The sequence below is a fragment of the Nothoprocta perdicaria genome, unplaced genomic scaffold, assembly GCF_003342845.1.
Source record: "Nothoprocta perdicaria isolate Ctin4 unplaced genomic scaffold, notPer1 scaffold_7, whole genome shotgun sequence".
In the NCBI taxonomy this organism is placed as follows: Eukaryota; Metazoa; Chordata; class Aves; order Tinamiformes; family Tinamidae; genus Nothoprocta; species Nothoprocta perdicaria.
The window spans coordinates 861025-878656 of NW_020455976.1; the positions used below are offsets into that span (position 1 = coordinate 861025).

General features: G+C 64.8%; 2 protein-coding genes across 3 annotated transcripts; one reads left to right on the forward strand and one right to left on the reverse strand.

Moving 5' to 3' along the window:
• Positions 1 to 2748: 2748 nt before the first annotated feature.
• Positions 2749 to 13443, forward strand: MMS19 (MMS19 homolog, cytosolic iron-sulfur assembly component). The gene is made up of 30 exons (XM_026050585.1): positions 2749 to 2801; positions 3258 to 3358; positions 4834 to 4919; positions 5344 to 5418; positions 5911 to 5980; positions 6186 to 6314; positions 6505 to 6566; positions 6795 to 6881; positions 7246 to 7320; positions 7600 to 7677; positions 7943 to 8081; positions 8473 to 8627; positions 8778 to 8856; positions 9096 to 9221; positions 9554 to 9635; positions 9978 to 10075; positions 10390 to 10530; positions 10642 to 10797; positions 11042 to 11141; positions 11310 to 11412; positions 11532 to 11606; positions 11729 to 11855; positions 11932 to 12032; positions 12109 to 12165; positions 12298 to 12484; positions 12599 to 12681; positions 12762 to 12926; positions 13007 to 13066; positions 13175 to 13275; positions 13354 to 13443. The coding sequence occupies exons 4-30, from the start codon at positions 5347 to 5349 to the stop codon at positions 13379 to 13381; spliced, it is 2736 nt and encodes a 911-aa protein (XP_025906370.1). The 5' UTR covers positions 2749 to 2801; positions 3258 to 3358; positions 4834 to 4919; positions 5344 to 5346; the 3' UTR covers positions 13382 to 13443.
• Positions 13444 to 13835: 392 nt separating this feature from the next.
• Positions 13836 to 17628, reverse strand: ZDHHC16 (zinc finger DHHC-type containing 16). Of its 2 annotated transcripts, XM_026050648.1 has the most exons (10): positions 17425 to 17628; positions 17112 to 17306; positions 16735 to 16823; positions 16431 to 16459; positions 16104 to 16237; positions 15841 to 15888; positions 15223 to 15308; positions 14873 to 14996; positions 14736 to 14806; positions 13836 to 14340 (listed from the first exon to the last, which is right to left on the reverse strand). In XM_026050648.1, the coding sequence occupies exons 1-10, from the start codon at positions 17626 to 17628 to the stop codon at positions 14226 to 14228; spliced, it is 1095 nt and encodes a 364-aa protein (XP_025906433.1). In that variant the 3' UTR covers positions 13836 to 14225. The 2 variants fall into 2 exon arrangements, with proteins under 2 accessions (XP_025906433.1, XP_025906434.1); XM_026050649.1 differs by lacking the exon at positions 15841 to 15888.
• Positions 17629 to 17632: the final 4 nt, after the last annotated feature.

Sequence of the window (17632 nt, forward strand, 5' to 3'; positions counted from 1 at the left end):
AGGGGGTGGGTTTGGGGTTGCGGGGTGAGGGCCCGGGCACGGGGAGCCCCGGGGTGCCAGGGGCCGGGCCGCGGGGCAGTGCTGCAGTGGGAGCCGCCGCGGAGCCCGTGCGGGGCTGGATTTGGGGGTGACCCACAGATGGGCGCTGAGGTGGGGCGCGAGCAGCTGTGGGGCAGCAGCGAGGGCCGGGGCTGCAGGGCCGGGACACGCACTGGGTGCTGGGCAGCTGCTCCGTGCCGGAAGGGACCGGGATTTCGGAGCCGTGGGCTGCCGGTGGTGCCTCCCGGGGGGCTGGGGAGGGGACCTTGGGCCTTGGGGACACACCGCGCAGGCTGTGCCCGCAGCTCAGGCCACGTGAGGGCTGCGGGCCGAGCTGGAGGCTTGGCTGCCCGCGGGGAGCCGAGCTCGGCCTTTGGGAGGAACCTCCTGCGCTGCCCGGGGCTCCGCTCTGCCTGCCGCTTCTGTGGCTTCTCCCCCTTCCTGGCAGGGCTTAAGGCCTTTGGTTTCCTTGGATAATTTGTCTTTCCGCTTGGAGCAGCAATTTGGTGACTTTGTTGCTTCAGGGAATTTGCAGCTTCAGGAAGGTGGCTTTTAAGGACAAGGCAGAGCAGCCGCGTTCCAGGCAGTGGCTCCTGCGCGTTCGGGAAGGATTTGASAGAGCGGAGAAGGGCCTCGGGGGCTGCCCTGTGCTGCGGGACAGCCTGCAGAGCCTCTCTTGACTGCTGGGTTGTAGGCTGCTCCGTGGCATCCTGGGGCTGAGATGAGCTGCGGATAACCCAGCAGTCCGTGTCCGGCTCCGTGAAGGAGACACCAAGGACACCGGGAGAAATTCGCTAAACTGCGAGATTCGAGATGTTGTGACAGGGGTGCCCCGAGGCTCTGTGCTCGCAGGAGACCGTGCGGGGACGGATGACCCCCCAGCTGCTCCTGTCGCCTGGGATCGAGTCACAGACGTGAGGGAGGAAGTTTYGGGTTTTGTCTCTTCGAAGGCAGCCGCTGCCGCAGCTCTCGTCAGCCAGAAAATAGCAAATTGCAGCACGTGTCCCTGAGCCGAGCGGGGGGTTTTCTCACCTGGTGGCCTCTGTGCCGTCCTTGGAGGAAACGTGTTGAGCTTCTCACATGTGTTGCCGAGTGCTAAGTTAAGTGTAACCTGGAAGTGGAGGACGTTGATGCTGCTACGGGCAGCTCGCACTGTGAGGTCAGTGGGGGTCAGAAGGAGTTCATTTTTGTTAAAAAACAAATGGGCYGAGAGGGATGCTGCTGTTACAGAAATCCATCTCCTGCTCGCCAGGAGCACTGTGCTTGTGTTTGAAGGGAGTGGGGGAGGTGGCTAAAGCGGACAGTGTGCAGAAAATATAAATGAATGTCTGGAAAGACACTGTGTGAAAGAGGAGGGGAGATGTCAGAAGAGGGAGCAGATGGATTTGGAGCACAGGGGCTTCGGTCCGTCCTCTGAAACGGCAGGAAGCCCCGCATGGCGAAGGCAGCCGCTCCGGGTGCGGGGCCGCTCGGGACGCCGCTGGCTCGTGCTGACCTCGCTCCACTTCAGCCCCTTCCTGGGCACTGGGAGGGCAGCAGCTCTCCTGTTTGGGTCTGTGACGGTGCAGCGAGGCCGCTGGGGGCTGTGGAGACGGGCTTTGTCCCGGCCCTGCACGGTGGTGCAGGCAGGAGGCGCGAGGGCTGCTTGGAAGCTCTGCGAGCTGTGCTCTGGTTGCCCGCAGCGCGCAGCACCCTCCTGCCCTCGCCCTTTGCGTTTTCAGACTCCGTCAGCACCTTCCACTCGTCCCTCCTGGCGCCCTCTCTTTGGCCTCTCGGATTCCTCTTTCCTTATGGCTTCTCCTACTTGTTATGCAGCAGCTCTGTCCCTTGGTCCAGGCTCTCTCCCTGCTATCCAAGTGGCATTGGAGCCCTGTCTCTGGAGATGCTGTCAGAAAACATTGGCATAATTTCTGCTATCCCCAGAGATCTCTCTCTAATGAACTGCATGACTTAATGGTGAAATTAACYGCTTTAAAAAGAGCAAATAAACGTTTGCAACAGCAGGAGATTTTGGCTGAGATGAGGCCTGGGAAAGCCCCAAACCGAAACCCTTAGGCTTCTCGGGATGTGGGTCTGCCCGTCACGAAGGGCGGGCTTCAGCAGGACACGGAGTGAACCAGGCCCACAGAGTGCCCTGAAGTGCTCCTGACAAAGACAGCGGATCTCAGGGCTTATCTCTTTTGTCGCAGAAGGATCTGTTGTGGACAGGTTATGGGCAGGGGGTGCCGCTTGTTTCCAAGCGGGAATGAGGATGCGGCAGCTCCTGGCCCAGGCCTCCCGAGGCGGCTCTCTGCCCAGTTCAGCTGCAGGAAAGCTGAGCCCTTCGGGGACAGGGCCTGGCTGGGGTGCCAGCCTSAGCCGGCATAACCTGCCGGCGCCGCATCGTGCCCTGGTCCCAGGGCTCCGTTTCTCCCCTCCGCATCTCGACACGGTTTGTGTTGGTGTCCCGTAGTGCAGCAGGGAGGAGGTAGAGCCAGAAGGAAGGTGGTGATCCCAAGTGTCCGGACTGAGACTGGCTCCTGGTGGGTCTCTGATCTGCTTTGGGGAGGCTCAGGAAGCCCCTGGCCCCTGCGGGGGCTGCACAGGAGGTGTCCCCTCCGCACGGGCCCTCGGCTGTGGTCCAGAGGACCCTCAATCCCAGAGGTGTGCACAGGAAGGGCTGGAGCTAGCTGAGAGTCTTTAATGTATTCTYTTAATCATTCTCTTTCTCCAGGGGTTAAAGATGGAAGCTGGACTGTACTGCAAGTCGTGGAAGCCCTTGGGTAAGAAGAGCTTTTCATGGGTTTTGCATCCCGTAAGGGGAGATTCCCGCAAGAAGGGTGTGCGAGAAGGGATCGTGCGTTGTAACAGCCTACCCCAGAGCTATCCCTAGCCCTGCCCAACTGTGCTGCTGTAATCTCAGCTGTGCCTGCAATCCTGCTGCCCACCCGCGGCTCTGGGGCCGGGCYGGGCTCTGTCCTTGCAGAATTCGAGAGCGTTTGGGAAGGGGCAGGGCTGGAGCAGGCCCGAGCAGAGGCAGAGCCGGGGCAGAGCTCCGGTGGGGCTGTCCCCAGCAGTGACRCATGGCTGCACAGCTCCCCTTCTCGCCGCAGGTGGGAGGGCATCAGGAATGTGCCRTGTGTTCCCTGCAGTGCTGCTTCGTTTCGGGGTTGGCTTGGGGGTCGTTTCCTGCTCAAGTGTCCCTGCTCCTAAGAGGCCTTTCCATCCTGATTGGCTAGGTCTTGTCTGGAGAACACAGATCCTCGGACGCGAGGACGAGGCATCCAGCTGCTGTCCCAAGTCCTGCTCCAGTGTTACTCCCTGCTCCAGGAGAAGGAAGGTAAGGATTGCACTAGGCCTCTGGGTGGCTCCTCGCAGGGTCAGGGAAAAGCCTGTGGCCTGAGAGGGCCTCTCCTTCACACAGCAAAGTGACTGATTAAGCAGCATGACCATTTCAAGGGTCAGGGTCCAAGGAGGATGCAACACCTCGCACGTTTTKCTACTTTCACAACACAACTTGGGTCGCTATGTGAATGAGTCAGGGCCTTGGAGCCCTGTGTCCCCAGCAGCGTGGGGGTGTCATGCACACAGATGTGCTCGGTGGCACAGACAGAGCTGGGGGACATAGCTGCCTGTCAGTGGCAGTTTGCTGCAGGAAGGGCCTGCTTCACACAGCAAGTCACACCACAGTCCTGGTGCCTGCCCACAGTGACTCTGGGGGCTCCCCGTGGCCTGGAGACATCAGAGATGAGGGTTGGGATGAGGGTGCAGTGGAGGACCCGAGGGAAGGAGCCATGCAGAGGGGCAAGGAGAAGGCTCTGCTGTGTTAAATGCTGCAGAGTTGCTGACTGCCAGCGGAGGAGGCTGGCAAAGTGCTGTCAAACTGTGGTGTAGAGCGGGGGGGCATCACTGCTGGGTAGCTGAAGCGGTGCCAGCAGCGCAGGGGGGCACAGAGAGTAGGAGAGATGCAAGAGGAGAAGGGTGGGGGTAAAAGACTCTCGGGCTTTGGCCTTTGCCCCTGTGTTTGGCTTGGGCAGGTCTGAGAGCAGCTGTGCGGAGGGACGTGCACACAGAGCTACTGATGTAACTGGACCAGGCTGTAATGGCAGGGACGGGGCCTGAGGTGCCCTGCAGGGCTGGGCACTGCTGGGAAGGATCAGTGGGAGGCTTGGCAGTCGGGACAGCTGAGAGAGGGGAAGCTGTAGCCGGGTCACCAGGAGCCCTGCAGGAGGGGACRCAGGCGGCGCTGGAGCCCTGTCTCCCCTCGTGGCCTCCCTCACCCAGGCACTTTCCCGCGGGGGGATTCCCGCGGCAGCCGTGGGCGCAGGATGCGGCAGCCGGCTCTTCCAGTCCGCTTCCTGCTGCCRCTCCCCGGCCCCGCGTGCACGGGCACCTAGGGCCGTGACTCAGAGCCCGGGAACGTGTTTGGGACGCAAACACGGGAGCCCGGGGCTGCGCCGCACCCGCCACGTCGGTCCCTCCTGCAYGGCGGCTGCCAGGCCCTGCCCGTGGCTGCGCCCACATGTCCAGGCAGGCCAGGGCAGGCACCTCCTGGTAGCTCCTGCGCCTTGCAGGGACTGGAGGCAGGTGCTGCCCCGCTGTGGTCACACGTGGTCATTCCCAGTGGTCATTCCCGGGGAAGGGAGAAGGTATCAGAGACAGGTGGATGCACCCAGCGGTGGCAGGAGCTTGATCAGCCCCCACGTTCATCTGTGCGAGGTTGGCTCRCTGCTCAGGCTGCAGCTGCTTTTGGCAGAGCTGGGGCTGGAGCTGAGTTTCTGGGTCCTAATGCACTTTGGTGTCTGTGCCTGGCAGTGCTGCATCTGGTCCTGTTCTACGAGAGCCGGCTGCAGGATCATCACCTTGTGATCCCTGCGGTGCTCCAGGGACTCCGAGCGCTGGTGAGTCTGTGTCCTCCAAGCCCAGGGCTGCCAGGCCACGCTGCAGAGCGAGGCTGGGGAGGAGCAGCCCCTGTGGGCAGCCCGGAGCAGCGTGTCGGCCAGAGCTCAGTTGGGCTTCAGCTCCTGCTCTGTTACCTTGCCCACTCTCCTCTGCTCCTGCCTTGACTTTCTGGTATCGGAGATATATCTGGTATTGGAGCAAAAACTCACTGGGCACCCTGGGGAGTGGGCTGCATGCTTGCCCTACATGCTAATGCCTTGGGGCTGGCAGGAGCAGGAGGGGCAGGGGTCTGGTCCTGTTAGTGAGGGTGGCAAGCTGTGCTGGGGTGTGGGGAGGACCCCATGACGCCAGAGGTGGGTGCTGCCCAGCAGCAGGAGCCCCGGGTGGCTGTCGTGGCTCTTACTTCGCTTTACCTCTCCACAGAGCATGTGTGAGGCGCTGGCGCCGGGGCTCGCAGTGTCTGTGCTCAAGGCCATCTTCCAGGAGGTGCACGTGCAGGTGAGCAGTGCCACTGCCCAGCTCCTGTCCCTGTTCTCTGGGTACCTGTCCTGAGGAGCCAGCTGGTGGCAGTCAGTGCCTGTGCAGTGCTCCCGGGGAGCTTAGGGGCAGTGTGGCTCATTGCAAAGGACAACTGGACATGTCTGGCCCTTGCCCTCTTGTCCCTGGGGGAATTAACTTCTTTTCCTGTGTTCTCCAAGCTGTATTTAAGAGACTCCAACCCCCCAATTTTCCTATTTCTTAAGACTGTCTGTGCTGGCAAGGCCCTGGCTGGCACGATCTGCAGTGTGTATGTGCAGTTGTGCTCAGGTGCAGGCATCCAAGCACGTGCACTCTTTGCACACGATAAATGGGGCCTGTGTGGCAGGAAGCAGCCGCTGAGCTGCTGGGGCTGCTGCTTGCTGCCCAAGGGCACGTGCTTGCCCTTGGCGGGTGTGTAGCAATGCTGCCAGGTAGTCAGGCTTGTTCTAACTGCTTTGCTCCTYCCCGCAGTCCCTGCTGCAGCTGGACCGTTACACAGTCTACAGCATCATCACCAACTTCATGAGCTCCAGGGAGGAAGGTGAGGAGGCCAAGGCTGCAACTGTCCTGGGGTTGCTCAGGCTGGGAAGATGGTGCTTTTCCCTTCTAGGGGCAGGGCCCTCGTGGCACTGTGTGGGCAGAACTGGCAGGGCTCTTGTGCCAGGGGAGCAGGGCTGATTTCACCCTCACGTGGCTGAGGTCTGGAGTTCTGCAGCCCTTCCCACTCACACTCCTCCCTTCTGCAGAGCTGAAGGGCCTGGGCGCTGACTTCACGTTCGGCTTCATCCAGGTGATGGACGGGGAGAAGGATCCCCGCAACCTGCTGCTGGCCTTCCAGATYGTGCGTGACCTCATCGGCAAGAACTACGCCCTGGGTGAGCCTGCCACACTGAGCTGAGGAGGGCTCGTGTCCCTTCTGTCCCTGCTCCAAGAGGGATGGCCCTTGTGTTGGCCTGGGGTTGGCTCTGCCGTGATTTGGGAGCTGCAGCCTGTGGCTGATGCTGGGCACAGATGCCCCRTTCCCCACCGTCCCTGCTCACGTGTTTTGTCCTCTCCCCGCTGCAGGTCCCTTTGTGGAGGAGCTGTTCGAAGTCACGTCCTGCTACTTCCCCATTGATTTTATTCCAGTGAGTGAGTCTGCTTCCTGCCATAGCCTATTCCTTTTCCTAGTGTTCTTTTCATGGCGTTGTGCCTCCCTTCCAGGGAATGGGAGGAGAGGGTGGGCAAGAGGCTTRGGCAAGTGGCTGTGCTGTGCTGTCCAAGCCAACAGGCCCATGCCAGACTGGATCTGGTGACCAGCATTGCTGAGATGAGATAGGAGGTCTCCTAACAGCTCCYCTGTGCTTCCCTTGCAGCCCCCCAATGATCCCCATGGCATCCAGAGAGAAGACCTAATCCTGAGCCTCCGGGCTGTCCTGGCCTCCACRCCCCAGTTTGCTGAGGTAGGCGGCCCCTTGGCAGCTCTCGGGCACCTGCCTCTTCCTCAAGCACAGGCTGCATTTCATAGTGCTGCAGCTCCCCRTGTGATCCCATGGGAGGGGAATTGCTGGGACCAGGGCCAGCAGGGGGACCAGGACCCCCTGCACAAGGGCCACTCTCTCCTGCTGGCAATCCCCGTGTCCCACCTGTCCCAGGGGTGGACAGAGGGAGGGTGCTGGTGCTGCCTCCCTGGGAAGAGGTTGCCTGTCACAGGCATCCCCTCWGTTCAGATGCCCTGGAAGAGGCAGAGCAGCCCCCGTGGGGCTGCAGAGGTGCGTGTTGAAGTGACACAGAGGGTCCGATGAGTCTAACTGCCTCTCTCTGCAGTTCCTGCTCCCTCTGCTCATTGAGAAGATGGACTCAGACCTGCAAAGTGCCAAGCTTGACTCCCTGCAGACCCTGGTAAGGAAGAATCCCTTTTTGCCTTCAGTCCGCAACTGGCCTGGCCCAACAAGAGGTAGCAGCATTCAGCCACCTTAAAGTCCCTCTGGCGAGTTGCTGACTGACATTACAGAACGTGGTCCATAGTTGCCAGAGTCCTCCTTTGGCCTGTATCACTCCTCCCTCCTCCTCCTTCTCTCTCCCCTGTGCGGTTCATGCAGCCCTGAGTGGGCCTGCTGGGGTGGGCAGTGCCCMTGTCCTGGCGTCTCACTGAGGCCTGCTCCTGGCTCCCCGCTGCAGACAGCCTGCTGTGCAATCTACGGGCAGAAGGAGCTGCAGGAATTCCTCCCCAGCCTCTGGTCATCCCTGCGCAGGGAGGTGAGTGCTGAGCAGCGAGTGCCGCAGCACAGCCGGGCTGCTGCTGGGCAGCACYTCACGGGAAGGCTCCCGGCAGCCTTGGGCAGCCCCGACTGAAACTGGGAGACAGGCTGGCCGGGCTGGAGCCTCCCCAGGGCCCGTGTGAGGCCATTTGGCATTTTCCAAGCACACCAGAAGCGGGACCAGAGCCTGAGCCCCTCCGTCCGCGCTGGCACCGCGCAGCCGCGGTTGTGCGGAGCTGACGGCTCATCCCATTCTCCGGCAGGTGTTCCAGACGGCGAGCGAGAAGGTGGAGGCCGAGTGCCTGGCCGCGCTGCACGCGCTCTCTGCCTGCCTGTCCCGCTCCGTGCTCAGCTCCGACGCCGACGACCTCCTTGACTCCTTCCTCAGCAGCGTCCTACAAGGTAGCCAGCAGATACCTACCCGCTTCCTAGCGGCTGGGCTGCACAGGGCCTGGCGCTGGCAGGCCTGCAAGCATCCCCTAGCCAGATCCCTGCTCTCCTCTTCTCTCTGAAACTTTTTCCTTTCTGCCTCTCAGCTCTCCCAACTGGTGTTGGCTTCCCCAGGGAAATTARCTGATGTGGGGAGCAAAAGAGGGTACAGTGAAAAATCCCTGTTGGATTGACTTGCCTCCCTGCTGGCTGGGCTTGGGGTGTCCAAGGCTGCTGTGGCACCTGGAGCGGAGGGAGGCAGCCCCGTTAAGGAGGCCGGGCTGCAGCTCGGAGCTGCGCGACCTCAGAGCCCGGCAGCGCGTCCCAGCGCCGCTCTCCGCCGCCTGACGCCAGCCCATCTCAGATTGCAGGCACCATCTGTGCGAGCCCGACATGAAGCTGGTGTGGCCGAGCGCCAAGCTCCTGCAGGCGGCAGCGGGCGCCTCCCTGCGCGCCTGCCACTGCGTCACCCGCAGCGTGGTGCCCCTGCTGCTGGAGCAGCACAGCAAGCACCCGCAGGTGAGCGCGCCCGCGCTGCGCCGCAGTGGGCGCTGGTGGGGCGGCCCTCAAAGTGGGTGTCCCTGCCATTTGGGGCCTGGCAGCATCGGGCTGAGACACAGCAGAGTCCTGCACTGCACTGATCTGAGTTGCGCTTTTGTGCCCCTGCAGAGCAGCCAGAGGAGGACAATCCTGGAAATGCTGCTCGGTTTCCTGGAGTTGCATCAGAAGTGGGGATATGTGGAGGAAGGTGAGCTTTGCTGGCCGCTCTGGAGCCATCACTGTGCCAGGGGTTTTGCTGCTCCCTCGCCTGCGATGCTGGCAGAGGGGCAAAGCTGCCTGGCGTGGATGGCTGCGTGTGCAAACATCCAGTGTGTCCCAGGCATCTCACGTGCTGGGTGTGGGCTGGCAGGGCCACAGAAGGGGTCTGTGGGGTGGCAATGCTGGGACAGGCCAGCGCGGGCACTGACTTGGTGCCTCTGTCCGCAGAGGAGAGCGCCCTGGCGGCGCTCCGGGCCCCCGTCTGCTCCGTGGTGTTCTCGGCGATGACGGACCCCAGCGTGCAGCTGCAGCTCGTGGGGATCAGGGTGCTGACAGTCCTGGGCTCTCTGCAAGGTAGGTGTCTTGCTTCCCCTGGGGATCAAAGGGAGATGTCACCCCAGCCCGGAGATGGGGTAGCATGTGTCTGATGGGTGCCTAGGGCAGAGGCTCAGATTTGATGGCGTATGTGGCTGCACTGGAGAAGTGGTGACATTTCCCAGCTAGGCCGCGAGTTCTGGACACTCTTGGTGTCTCTCCTACGTGTTCGCGCTGGGTACCGGGTATCTCTGGAGCTGGGCACGCTGCTGCATTGCTAACAACCTGGAGGAGAGGGCAGGATGCTGGCCAGAACAGCAGCATCTTTGCCTTTGGCCAAGGGCAGGTTTCCTCAATGGCTCTTGTTCCAGGCTTCCTGTCCCCTTCTGACCTGGAGCTCACTGTGGATCACCTCCTGCGGCTCATCCTGCACGAGGAGGATTCCCAGAGCAGGTGAGGGGCTGCCTGGAGCCGTGCTGGTCATCTGTGCTCTGGGAAGAGRAGCAAAACCTGGCTGTGTTGCAGAGAGGGGTTGTAATCTGGGAGCTGCCTGAGCTAAAAGACCAGCTGTGTATAAGAGCCATGAGATAAACCAGGCAGCTCCTGAACTGGAAATTGGAAAGCTTGGACCTCTCAAAGYGGGGGCTCTGCCTCACTTTCCTGCAGGGTGAACAGGGCAAATTGCTGAGAAAAGAGTTTTTGGAGACACCTTTAAGCTGGGTCTCTGCAGCTTGTGTGCTGAGAGTGCAGGTTTGAAGCACTCCCCTCTCCTCTCCCGTTCCTTGCATCCTGCAGCGAGGCAGCGATGGAGGCAGCCGGATCCCTGGCCCCCATCCACCCGCAGAGTTTCTCGGGGCGCATGGTACCGAGGCTCGCAGAGGAGCTGCAGTCAGGTAGGAGTCATAGGGGGAAAGAGAGAGCTCTGCTATGGGGGTCAAGCCATGGCCTGTCCCAGCTCAGCTCCCAGGGCTCCCTTCACGGGGCGCTTTGGCTTGGGCCCTTGGTGCTGGCACAGGGCAGGCTGTGCCAAGGGCTGGCAACAGCCCACGCTGCCGGGTCACCCATGCGGGCAGGGCCCCTGTGCCTTGGAATGGCTGGTTCCGCTGTGCTGCCTCGCCACGTCCCACTGGGGTTCTCTGGGCCCTGCATGTGTTGGGCTGGGGGCCGGGGTCGCTGGGACGCCCGCTGAGGTGCGTGTCCCGTTCAGAGCGGGAGCAGGAGGGCGGCCGGGCCGTGCGGCGCCCGCGGCAGCGCTGCCTGCAGGCGCTGGCAGCCGTGTCCACGCACACCAGCATCGTGCGGGAGACCGTCCCCGTGCTGCTGCAGCACCTCCGGCAGCTGCACAAAGGTAACGCGGCCCCGGGAAACGTCAGCACCCAGCTGGGGCTGCCCCCAGGGTGCCAGCACCTGTGGGGCGAGGGCAGTGGCCGCTGGATGTGACAATGCCCGTGTCCTGCAGGGAACGAGGCCGGGAGTGTCCAAGACGTGGTCTCCGTGTGCCAGAGCCTCCAGCGCGTGGCCCTGCAGTGCCAGCAGGATGCGGAGAGTTGCTGGTACTACCACCAAACGGTGGTGCCGTGCCTGCTGGCCATGGCTGTGCAGGCCGCCATGCAAGGTAGGCGCAGGGCTGCGGTGGGGCAGGGGGCTCCCTGGGAATCCCTTTGGGGTTCCAGACGCTAYGGCTGATGCTGCTGCAATCCTGCAGCTAGTGCTGCTGTCCCCCCGGCAAACGCACTGCAGGGTCCCAGCACCCTGCGGGCAGGGCCAGAGCTGCAGCACCCCGTGCCGCTGTGGGTCACTGGTGGTACTGGGTGGTGTGGCAGGTGCCAACGTGCCCCATTTCATCCCGCTGTCTGCAGAGAGCACCCACCCGCCRCTGGGCAAGGCGCTGCTGGAGGAGGAGGCCCTGGCTGCCATGGCGTCTGTCATCAGCGCCGCCTGCACTCACCTGAGCCCCGAGTGAGTGACGCTGGCGCGGGCGCGGCGAGGCCGGGCACAGATCCCCTCGTGGCGGGGCCTGCCTGCGGCCCCCTGCCCTGCCCTTGCTTCACCTGCCGCCCGGGAGGTACCCAGAGCTCGCCCGTGGCGCTCCCAGGGCAGCACACTGCAATGTCTCCTGTCTCCTAGACTGGCTGCCCAGAGCGTGTCCCATGTGGTGCCCCTCTTCCTGGATGGAGAGGTCTCCTTCCTGCCACAGAACAGTTTTCCTTGTTCCTTCCAACCCTTTGAGGTGAGTGAGGTGCTTGGGTTGAGGTGCCCGAGCAGACGCAGGGGATGAGACTACGGGCACAGGAGGAAGCAGGTGCCAGGGAGGATGGTGATGATGTGAGTCCCGTTCTGCCCCCGCAGGACGGGGAGCGCTTGGAAGCCCAGAGGCGCCTCGTTGCCCTCCTCATGGCCTTCGTCTGCTCCTTGCCTCGCACTGTAAGCCGGGGGAATGGGTGGCGGGGCTGTGGCCAGGGGTCCTGCCCRGGACTGTGGACTCCGGGGAGAGGAAGGGAGCAGTCGTAGCCCGCAGGCTGTGACAGGCAGTGGGTCCCTTTCAGGTGGTGATTCCTCAGGAGGAAAGACTGCTCCGGGAGCTGCTGGCCCTGAGCTGCTCCTGCAACTGCCCCTTCACGGCCACCACGGCAGCCAAGTGCTTCGCAGGGCTGGTGAACAAGCACGTGGAGGGTAAGGGAGCCGGGCCGGCCGCCGGGGCGCCCTGCGGGCGCTGCTGGGAGGCTGCTCAGCCGGTCTGTGTCCCCAGGGCAGCAGCTGGATGAGATCCTGCAGCTGGCAGTGAACAGGATGGAGCCCGCGCTCGCGGAGGGGCCCCGGCGGGCGCAGGCGCTCACGCTGCTGCTCTGGGTAAGGCCTGCCCTGCGCGCCGGAGGAATTGCCCYGGGGCAGAGGCAGCCCCTGCCCACTCTGTTGTGCCTTATAGGTGACCAAAGCCCTAGTGCTGCGTTACCACCCGCTGAGCTCCCACCTAACGGACAAGGTAGGCCCTGTGTGGCGTGGGTGCCCTCCGAGGAGCCTCCGTCTTCCCCGGGAGCTGGGTGGGAGCTGCCGGCTGCCCCAGTAGCCGGTGGGAGCCTCCTGGGCGCTCATCTCGGGCCGCTCTCCCCCGCAGCTGCTGGGCCTGCTGGCGGACGCGGAGCTGGGCCCCGCGGCGGCCGACGGCTTCTCCGTGCTCATGGCGGACGCGCCCGACGTGCTGCACAAGGGCTGCCACGCCGACGTGCGCATCATGTTCCGCCAGCGCTTCTTCACCGACAAYGTGCCCAAGCTGGTGCAGGGCTTCCATGGGGCCGGCCCCGGTGAGCGGCTGCCCCCTGGTCCCAGCCCGGCCTGYGGGGCTGGGATGGTGCCCCAGAGACCCCCTCTCTGGGGTCTCTGCACCGCTTGCTGCCTCTAACCACTTCTCTCCGCAGACGTGAAGGCCAATTACCTGAAGGGCCTGTCCCATGTGCTCAACCACCTCCCCAAGCCTGTGCTGGTGTCGGAGCTGCCCACGGTGAGGGCCGGCCTGCCTGCCCGGAGGCACTGTGGCAGCGCCCATGGCTCGAGGCCCTAATCCCATCTGTGTCCTCGCAGCTCCTCTCGCTSCTGCTCGAGGCCCTGTCCTGCACGGACCGCGTGGTGCAGCTCTCCACCCTGAGCTGCCTCCAGCCGCTGCTGCTCGAAGCGCCGCAGATCATGAGCACGCACATCGACACGCTGGTCACCAAGGTGCTCAGCCTCACCTCCAGCCCCACAATGGTGCGTGCGACCCCACTCTGCCCCACATGCCCCACTCCCGGGCCATGCCCCTGCCCACCGCTCACTCCTGCCTCTCGCAGGCTGTCCGCATCGCTGCCCTGCGCTGCGCCCACGCGCTCACCAACCTGCCCCTCCCCGTGGTAAGTTCTTCACCGTGGGGCTGGTGTGAGGGGCTGGGGGGGCCAGCTCCCTGCCTTGGGGGCTGGCGGCAGCCCCCCTGCTCTCTCACAGCCACCTCTGTCCCCCAGCTGCTCCCCTACAAGCCGCGYGTCATCCGGGCGCTGGCCAAACCCTTGGATGACAAGAAGAGGCTGGTGCGGAAGGAGGCGGTGGCGGCGCGGGGCGAGTGGTGAGTGTGTGCGGGGCCGTGGCCGGGGCGCAGCCGGGGCTGCCGGCCGGGCTCAGGGCACCACCTCCGTCCCCACAGGTTCCTGCTGGGGAGCCCGGGCAGGTGAGCGCCGTGCTGAACGATGGACACCCGGGACGCCTCTGCCCTGCGAGCCCTGGGACTGCGGCCGGGCCCATGGAGCCTCCTGGAGCGCGGGGCGGCTGCGCTGGGACGGGGGCCAGCGGGCACAGGCAGCCCCATCCCCACGGGAAGCAGCCGTGCCACGTGCAGCACCCACGGACACTGATGGACACGCTGGGCCCTCGCAGAAGGGAGGCCCTGTGTACAGGGGCCAGGCGTGCGCTGGAAGAATAAACGTGTGTTTTGGTAACGCTGCGGGGCCTCGCGCTGTGAGGCCACGCTGGGGCTCCTGCCTCTGCATCGTGGCCCTGCCCTGCCAGGCCCCACTGCTCCCGGGCCCGGCTGCCAGGGCACGAGCAGGTGCCCAGGGGCTTTGCCCTTGCACTGCTCCAGGCAGCAGCCGGGCAGGCTACCCCTACCACAGGCACGAGTCACTTTTCTTAAAAAAAACAACAACTCTTTATTGGATATTCTTACATTTGTAAAAAGGCTCCCCAGCCAGTGCATGGGGGGGGCAATACGCGGTCCTCCACGCCCGCCTCGCCAGGCTGGGCCAGGTCCTGGCCTGTACCTGTGCGCAGCAAGGGCAGCAGCTGGCACCCCAGCCCGCTGTGGGGCTCTCTGCAGCTGGTGCCCCCCACGATGGGGCTGCCTGCAGCCACCAAGGAGCCGGGAGCACCGGCGCTGRTGCTGTGCAAAGAGCCCGCCCGGTTCTGGCTCCAGCTGGCAGCGTGTGCCAGCACGAGCCTTCAGCCCGCTGCCCGGGCTGGCTTTGTGCTCCCCTGCCTGCAGGGCAGGGAGGGCTGCAGCAGCCAGGCCCCAGCTCCCGTTCAGATGGCCAGGAGCGGCGCCCGCTGCTCCCGCACGCAGGGAGGGAGGTCCCAGCTCAGGCCTGTTCCGTGCGGCAGGTGAGGAGAGGGCAGCAGGACCCGCGTGAGCCAGTGCCTGGCGGGAGAGAAGTAAAGCCTGCAGCAACGTGCTCAAGCCTTGGTGCTGCGCASCAACAGGGGGGCAGGCAGAGCGAGGGAGCGAGCCCGTGTCCCTGGGCTGTCACTGCGGCCCCCTTGGGCGCCCAGGGCCCAGCAGGAAGGCCTGAAGGGAGCCCTCAGGCAGCCCTGTGCTGCCCCAAGGGCTGGCTGGGCTCTGTGCCAGGGCAGCCRGGAGCAGGGCAGAGCACAAGCTCGTCTGCCCCACAGCCAGGGGMAGGGCAGARCACGGGCTCCTCAGTCCTGCARCCGGGAGCAGGGCAGAGCACGGGCTGCTCTCGGTCCTGCAGTGCAGCAGTGTCCCAGCCCCTCTACCCCTGTGCTGCCCAGGGAGGGGCTTCCCCAGGGCGGTACCTTGGCACGTCCACTCCCAGGAAAACCTTCCAGTTATTCCAGCCACCGTAGCTGTAGGGGTTCCGGAACACCTGCGGGCCAGAGCAACATGTGGGATACTTCCCGGCCGGGCAGCCGCCTCTGCACGCGCCGCCCACCTTGCCCTTCTTCTGCAGCCTCTGCCTCTCCTTCTTGTTGATGTGCCTCTCGATGCTGGTCTCGCCGCGGGTGATGAGGGCGGCGTGCCACAGCGTGAGGGCGCCCAGGGCCAGCGCCACCGAGCTGCGGGCAACAAGGACAGCAGCTCACGGGGAGGCCTGAGCCCGCGGGCGAGGGGCCTGCACCCCTGCGGCTGGGGGCTCTGGTCTAATCTGCAGGGCAAGGAGCTGAGGCCTTCCCTGCTCCGTGTCCCCAGGGCAGGGGCTGGCAGAGGCAGCCCGGGGAAGGCAGAGGGGAAGGGAGACCCCGCTGGGGTGCAGGGCTCGCTCCGCTGCCCGCCCTGCGTTACCTGCACAGCACCCAGAGGTAGACTATGCTCTTGTGGAAAGCCCGCTGGCGGAAGGAGAAGGCGGGCGGCGGGGTCTGGTAGTAGGTCTGCAAAATACAAACATCAAGAACAGGCAGGGGTTACACAAAGTGCTCTGCAGCGCAGGGGCTGGGGGCTGCTGCGCCCRTCACTGTTGCAGGATCAGGCAGGGAGGAAGGGCCGGGACCAGCACCAACACAAGGGCCGGGGTGATGGCGGGACAGCCATGGGACACGGACAGCACCTCACAGCCAGCGGATGAATGAGAAGCAGCAGGTTAGAATGGGGGGAGCAGCCGGGGGCTGGCAGGAGCCTGCCCCGCAGCGGGACGGTGCCAGGAACCGTGCGGGGGCTGCGGTGCAGCGCGCCCCGAGGCAGCGCCCGGCCCCAGGCCGCCGCCGGCACCAGCCAAAGCGGCTGCAAACGTGTGCACGGGAAGGCAGCGGCCGTGCAGAGCTGCCCAGAGCCGCGCGGGCCCTGCTTGGCTCCTGCCAGCAACTACCCGGAGAGCGGGAGCCAGAGCAGGGAGCCGGCTGCAGGCAGCTGCAGGGCAGCTCTGCTCCGCGCTGCCTGGGGCAGCTGGGAGCAGGGATGTCCCACCTGGTTGGCAGCCACCTGCAGTCTCTCCTTCTCAAGCAGTTTCATTCTCTAGGGGGATGGAAAACACAGGGCACCGGTTACGTGTCTCAGAGGAGAAGGCCCTTCCCGCTCACACCCCTGCGGGGCTGGGGGCGTCACGGACGGTGGCAGGGGGCAAACAGGGTCCCTACGAGGCCGGGGCTGCCCGTGGCTGGTTCTGCAAGCTGGGCCCTGGGCCAGCGCTTCCCTGCCCGCAGCGGCGGCGCCGCGGCTGCCCCGCTCACCTCGATGGCTGCGTAGGCGTCCCGGAACATGTCCCAGCCGCTGACGCTGCAGTAGATGCAGCCCATGGTCATGAAGAGGCAGAAGGAGAAGAAGTAGCGATGGTTGAAGTGGCCCACGCAGTTGTTGAGCCAGGCTGTTCTGGGGTTAAAGGTGGGTAACGGGGACAGGCCGGGGTGGGAACCCACCCTGCAGGGACCAGGGGACCCTCCTGGCCGGTCAGTGTGGTCAGTGTGGCCTGGCTCCCAGCACCCTGCCCGGGGCAGGAGCGGGGCAGGGAGCGGGGCMGSGMGCGGGGCCGCGCGGCGGGCGGGCGCTGCAGAGGATACGGCAGTGATGGTCCATCTTCAGCACACACCTGCGGGAGCAGAGCGGCACGGGCGTCACCGCGAGCCCCGACACKGGGACACGCTGCGTGGGGACACGAYGTGCRGGGACACGGCTGCACGGGGACGAGCGTGGGGACAAGGAAAAGGGACAGGCCCCCCTCCTGCAGCAGTCCGTGGGAGGGAAAAGGAGGCGTCCTGGAGGCTGCGCCGAGCAGTGCAGACACAGGAGCCCCATGCGGGCCCAGGAGCCCCACACGGGCAGTGTGTGGGGCAGGGCGCAGCGGGGCAGGGCGAGGACCCCTACCTGTTGCAGATGCTGCAGTGATGGGTGCGAGCTGGCTTGGGAGCGATGCATTTCCTGCAGATGGAGACGCCGGTGAGATCATCCTTGGCCTGCATGGAGGTCAGAAGAGGGTCGGTGTCCCCAGGCCCTGCACTGTCCCCTGCTGCCAGCACTCCTCTGTCCCTGCACTCCTCCCTTGCCTTTTAAGCCTAAGCCAGCCTCAAACAGGGCTGAGGACAAACCTCCTGCAGCCACATTACCCCGCAGCGCCAGYGGCACCACTCTCAGCCACCCTGTCCTGGAGGGGCCTCCCCCAAAGTTCAATCATCCACAGCACAAAGTGGGGAGCAGCGGGAGGCCCCCCTGTGCCCGGGGCCCCCCAGCCAGCCTGGCCTCACCTGCGGCGGGTACCCGGGGGAGGTGGTGATGGCCATGTAGTAGTGGAAGACGATCATGAGGAGGTTCCAGTGGCCGTAGGCCAGGTGCCAGCAGATCCAGGCAGGCGGGTAGGTCTGCAGGATGAGGGGCAGCAGGCAGATGTACACGATGGCCACGACGGAGCTCGTCAGCCCGATCACCAGCACCACAAACACCTGCGGGAAAGGGGAGCGGGTCACGGGCGCAGTGGGGCAGGACAGAGCCGCGGGAGCGCGAGCACGGAGGGGCCCTGCACCCCCGGCGGCGGCTGCTCCGCGTCCCCGGGGCACTCACCACGCCGAACCAGCGCGTGACGTGGTCCACCAGCCAGTAGACGGGCTCGAAGAGCGAGTCGAGCAGCACGTCGCCGTCGGTGAAGGAGTTGTAGAGCAGGGAGCGGAGGCAGAGGCGCCCGTAGCGCCAGAGGTGCCCCGCGCGCCGCAGGAGCCCGGAGCGGCGCCGCGGGCCCGGGCGCAGGCAGCGGAGCAGCAGGCGCATCCCG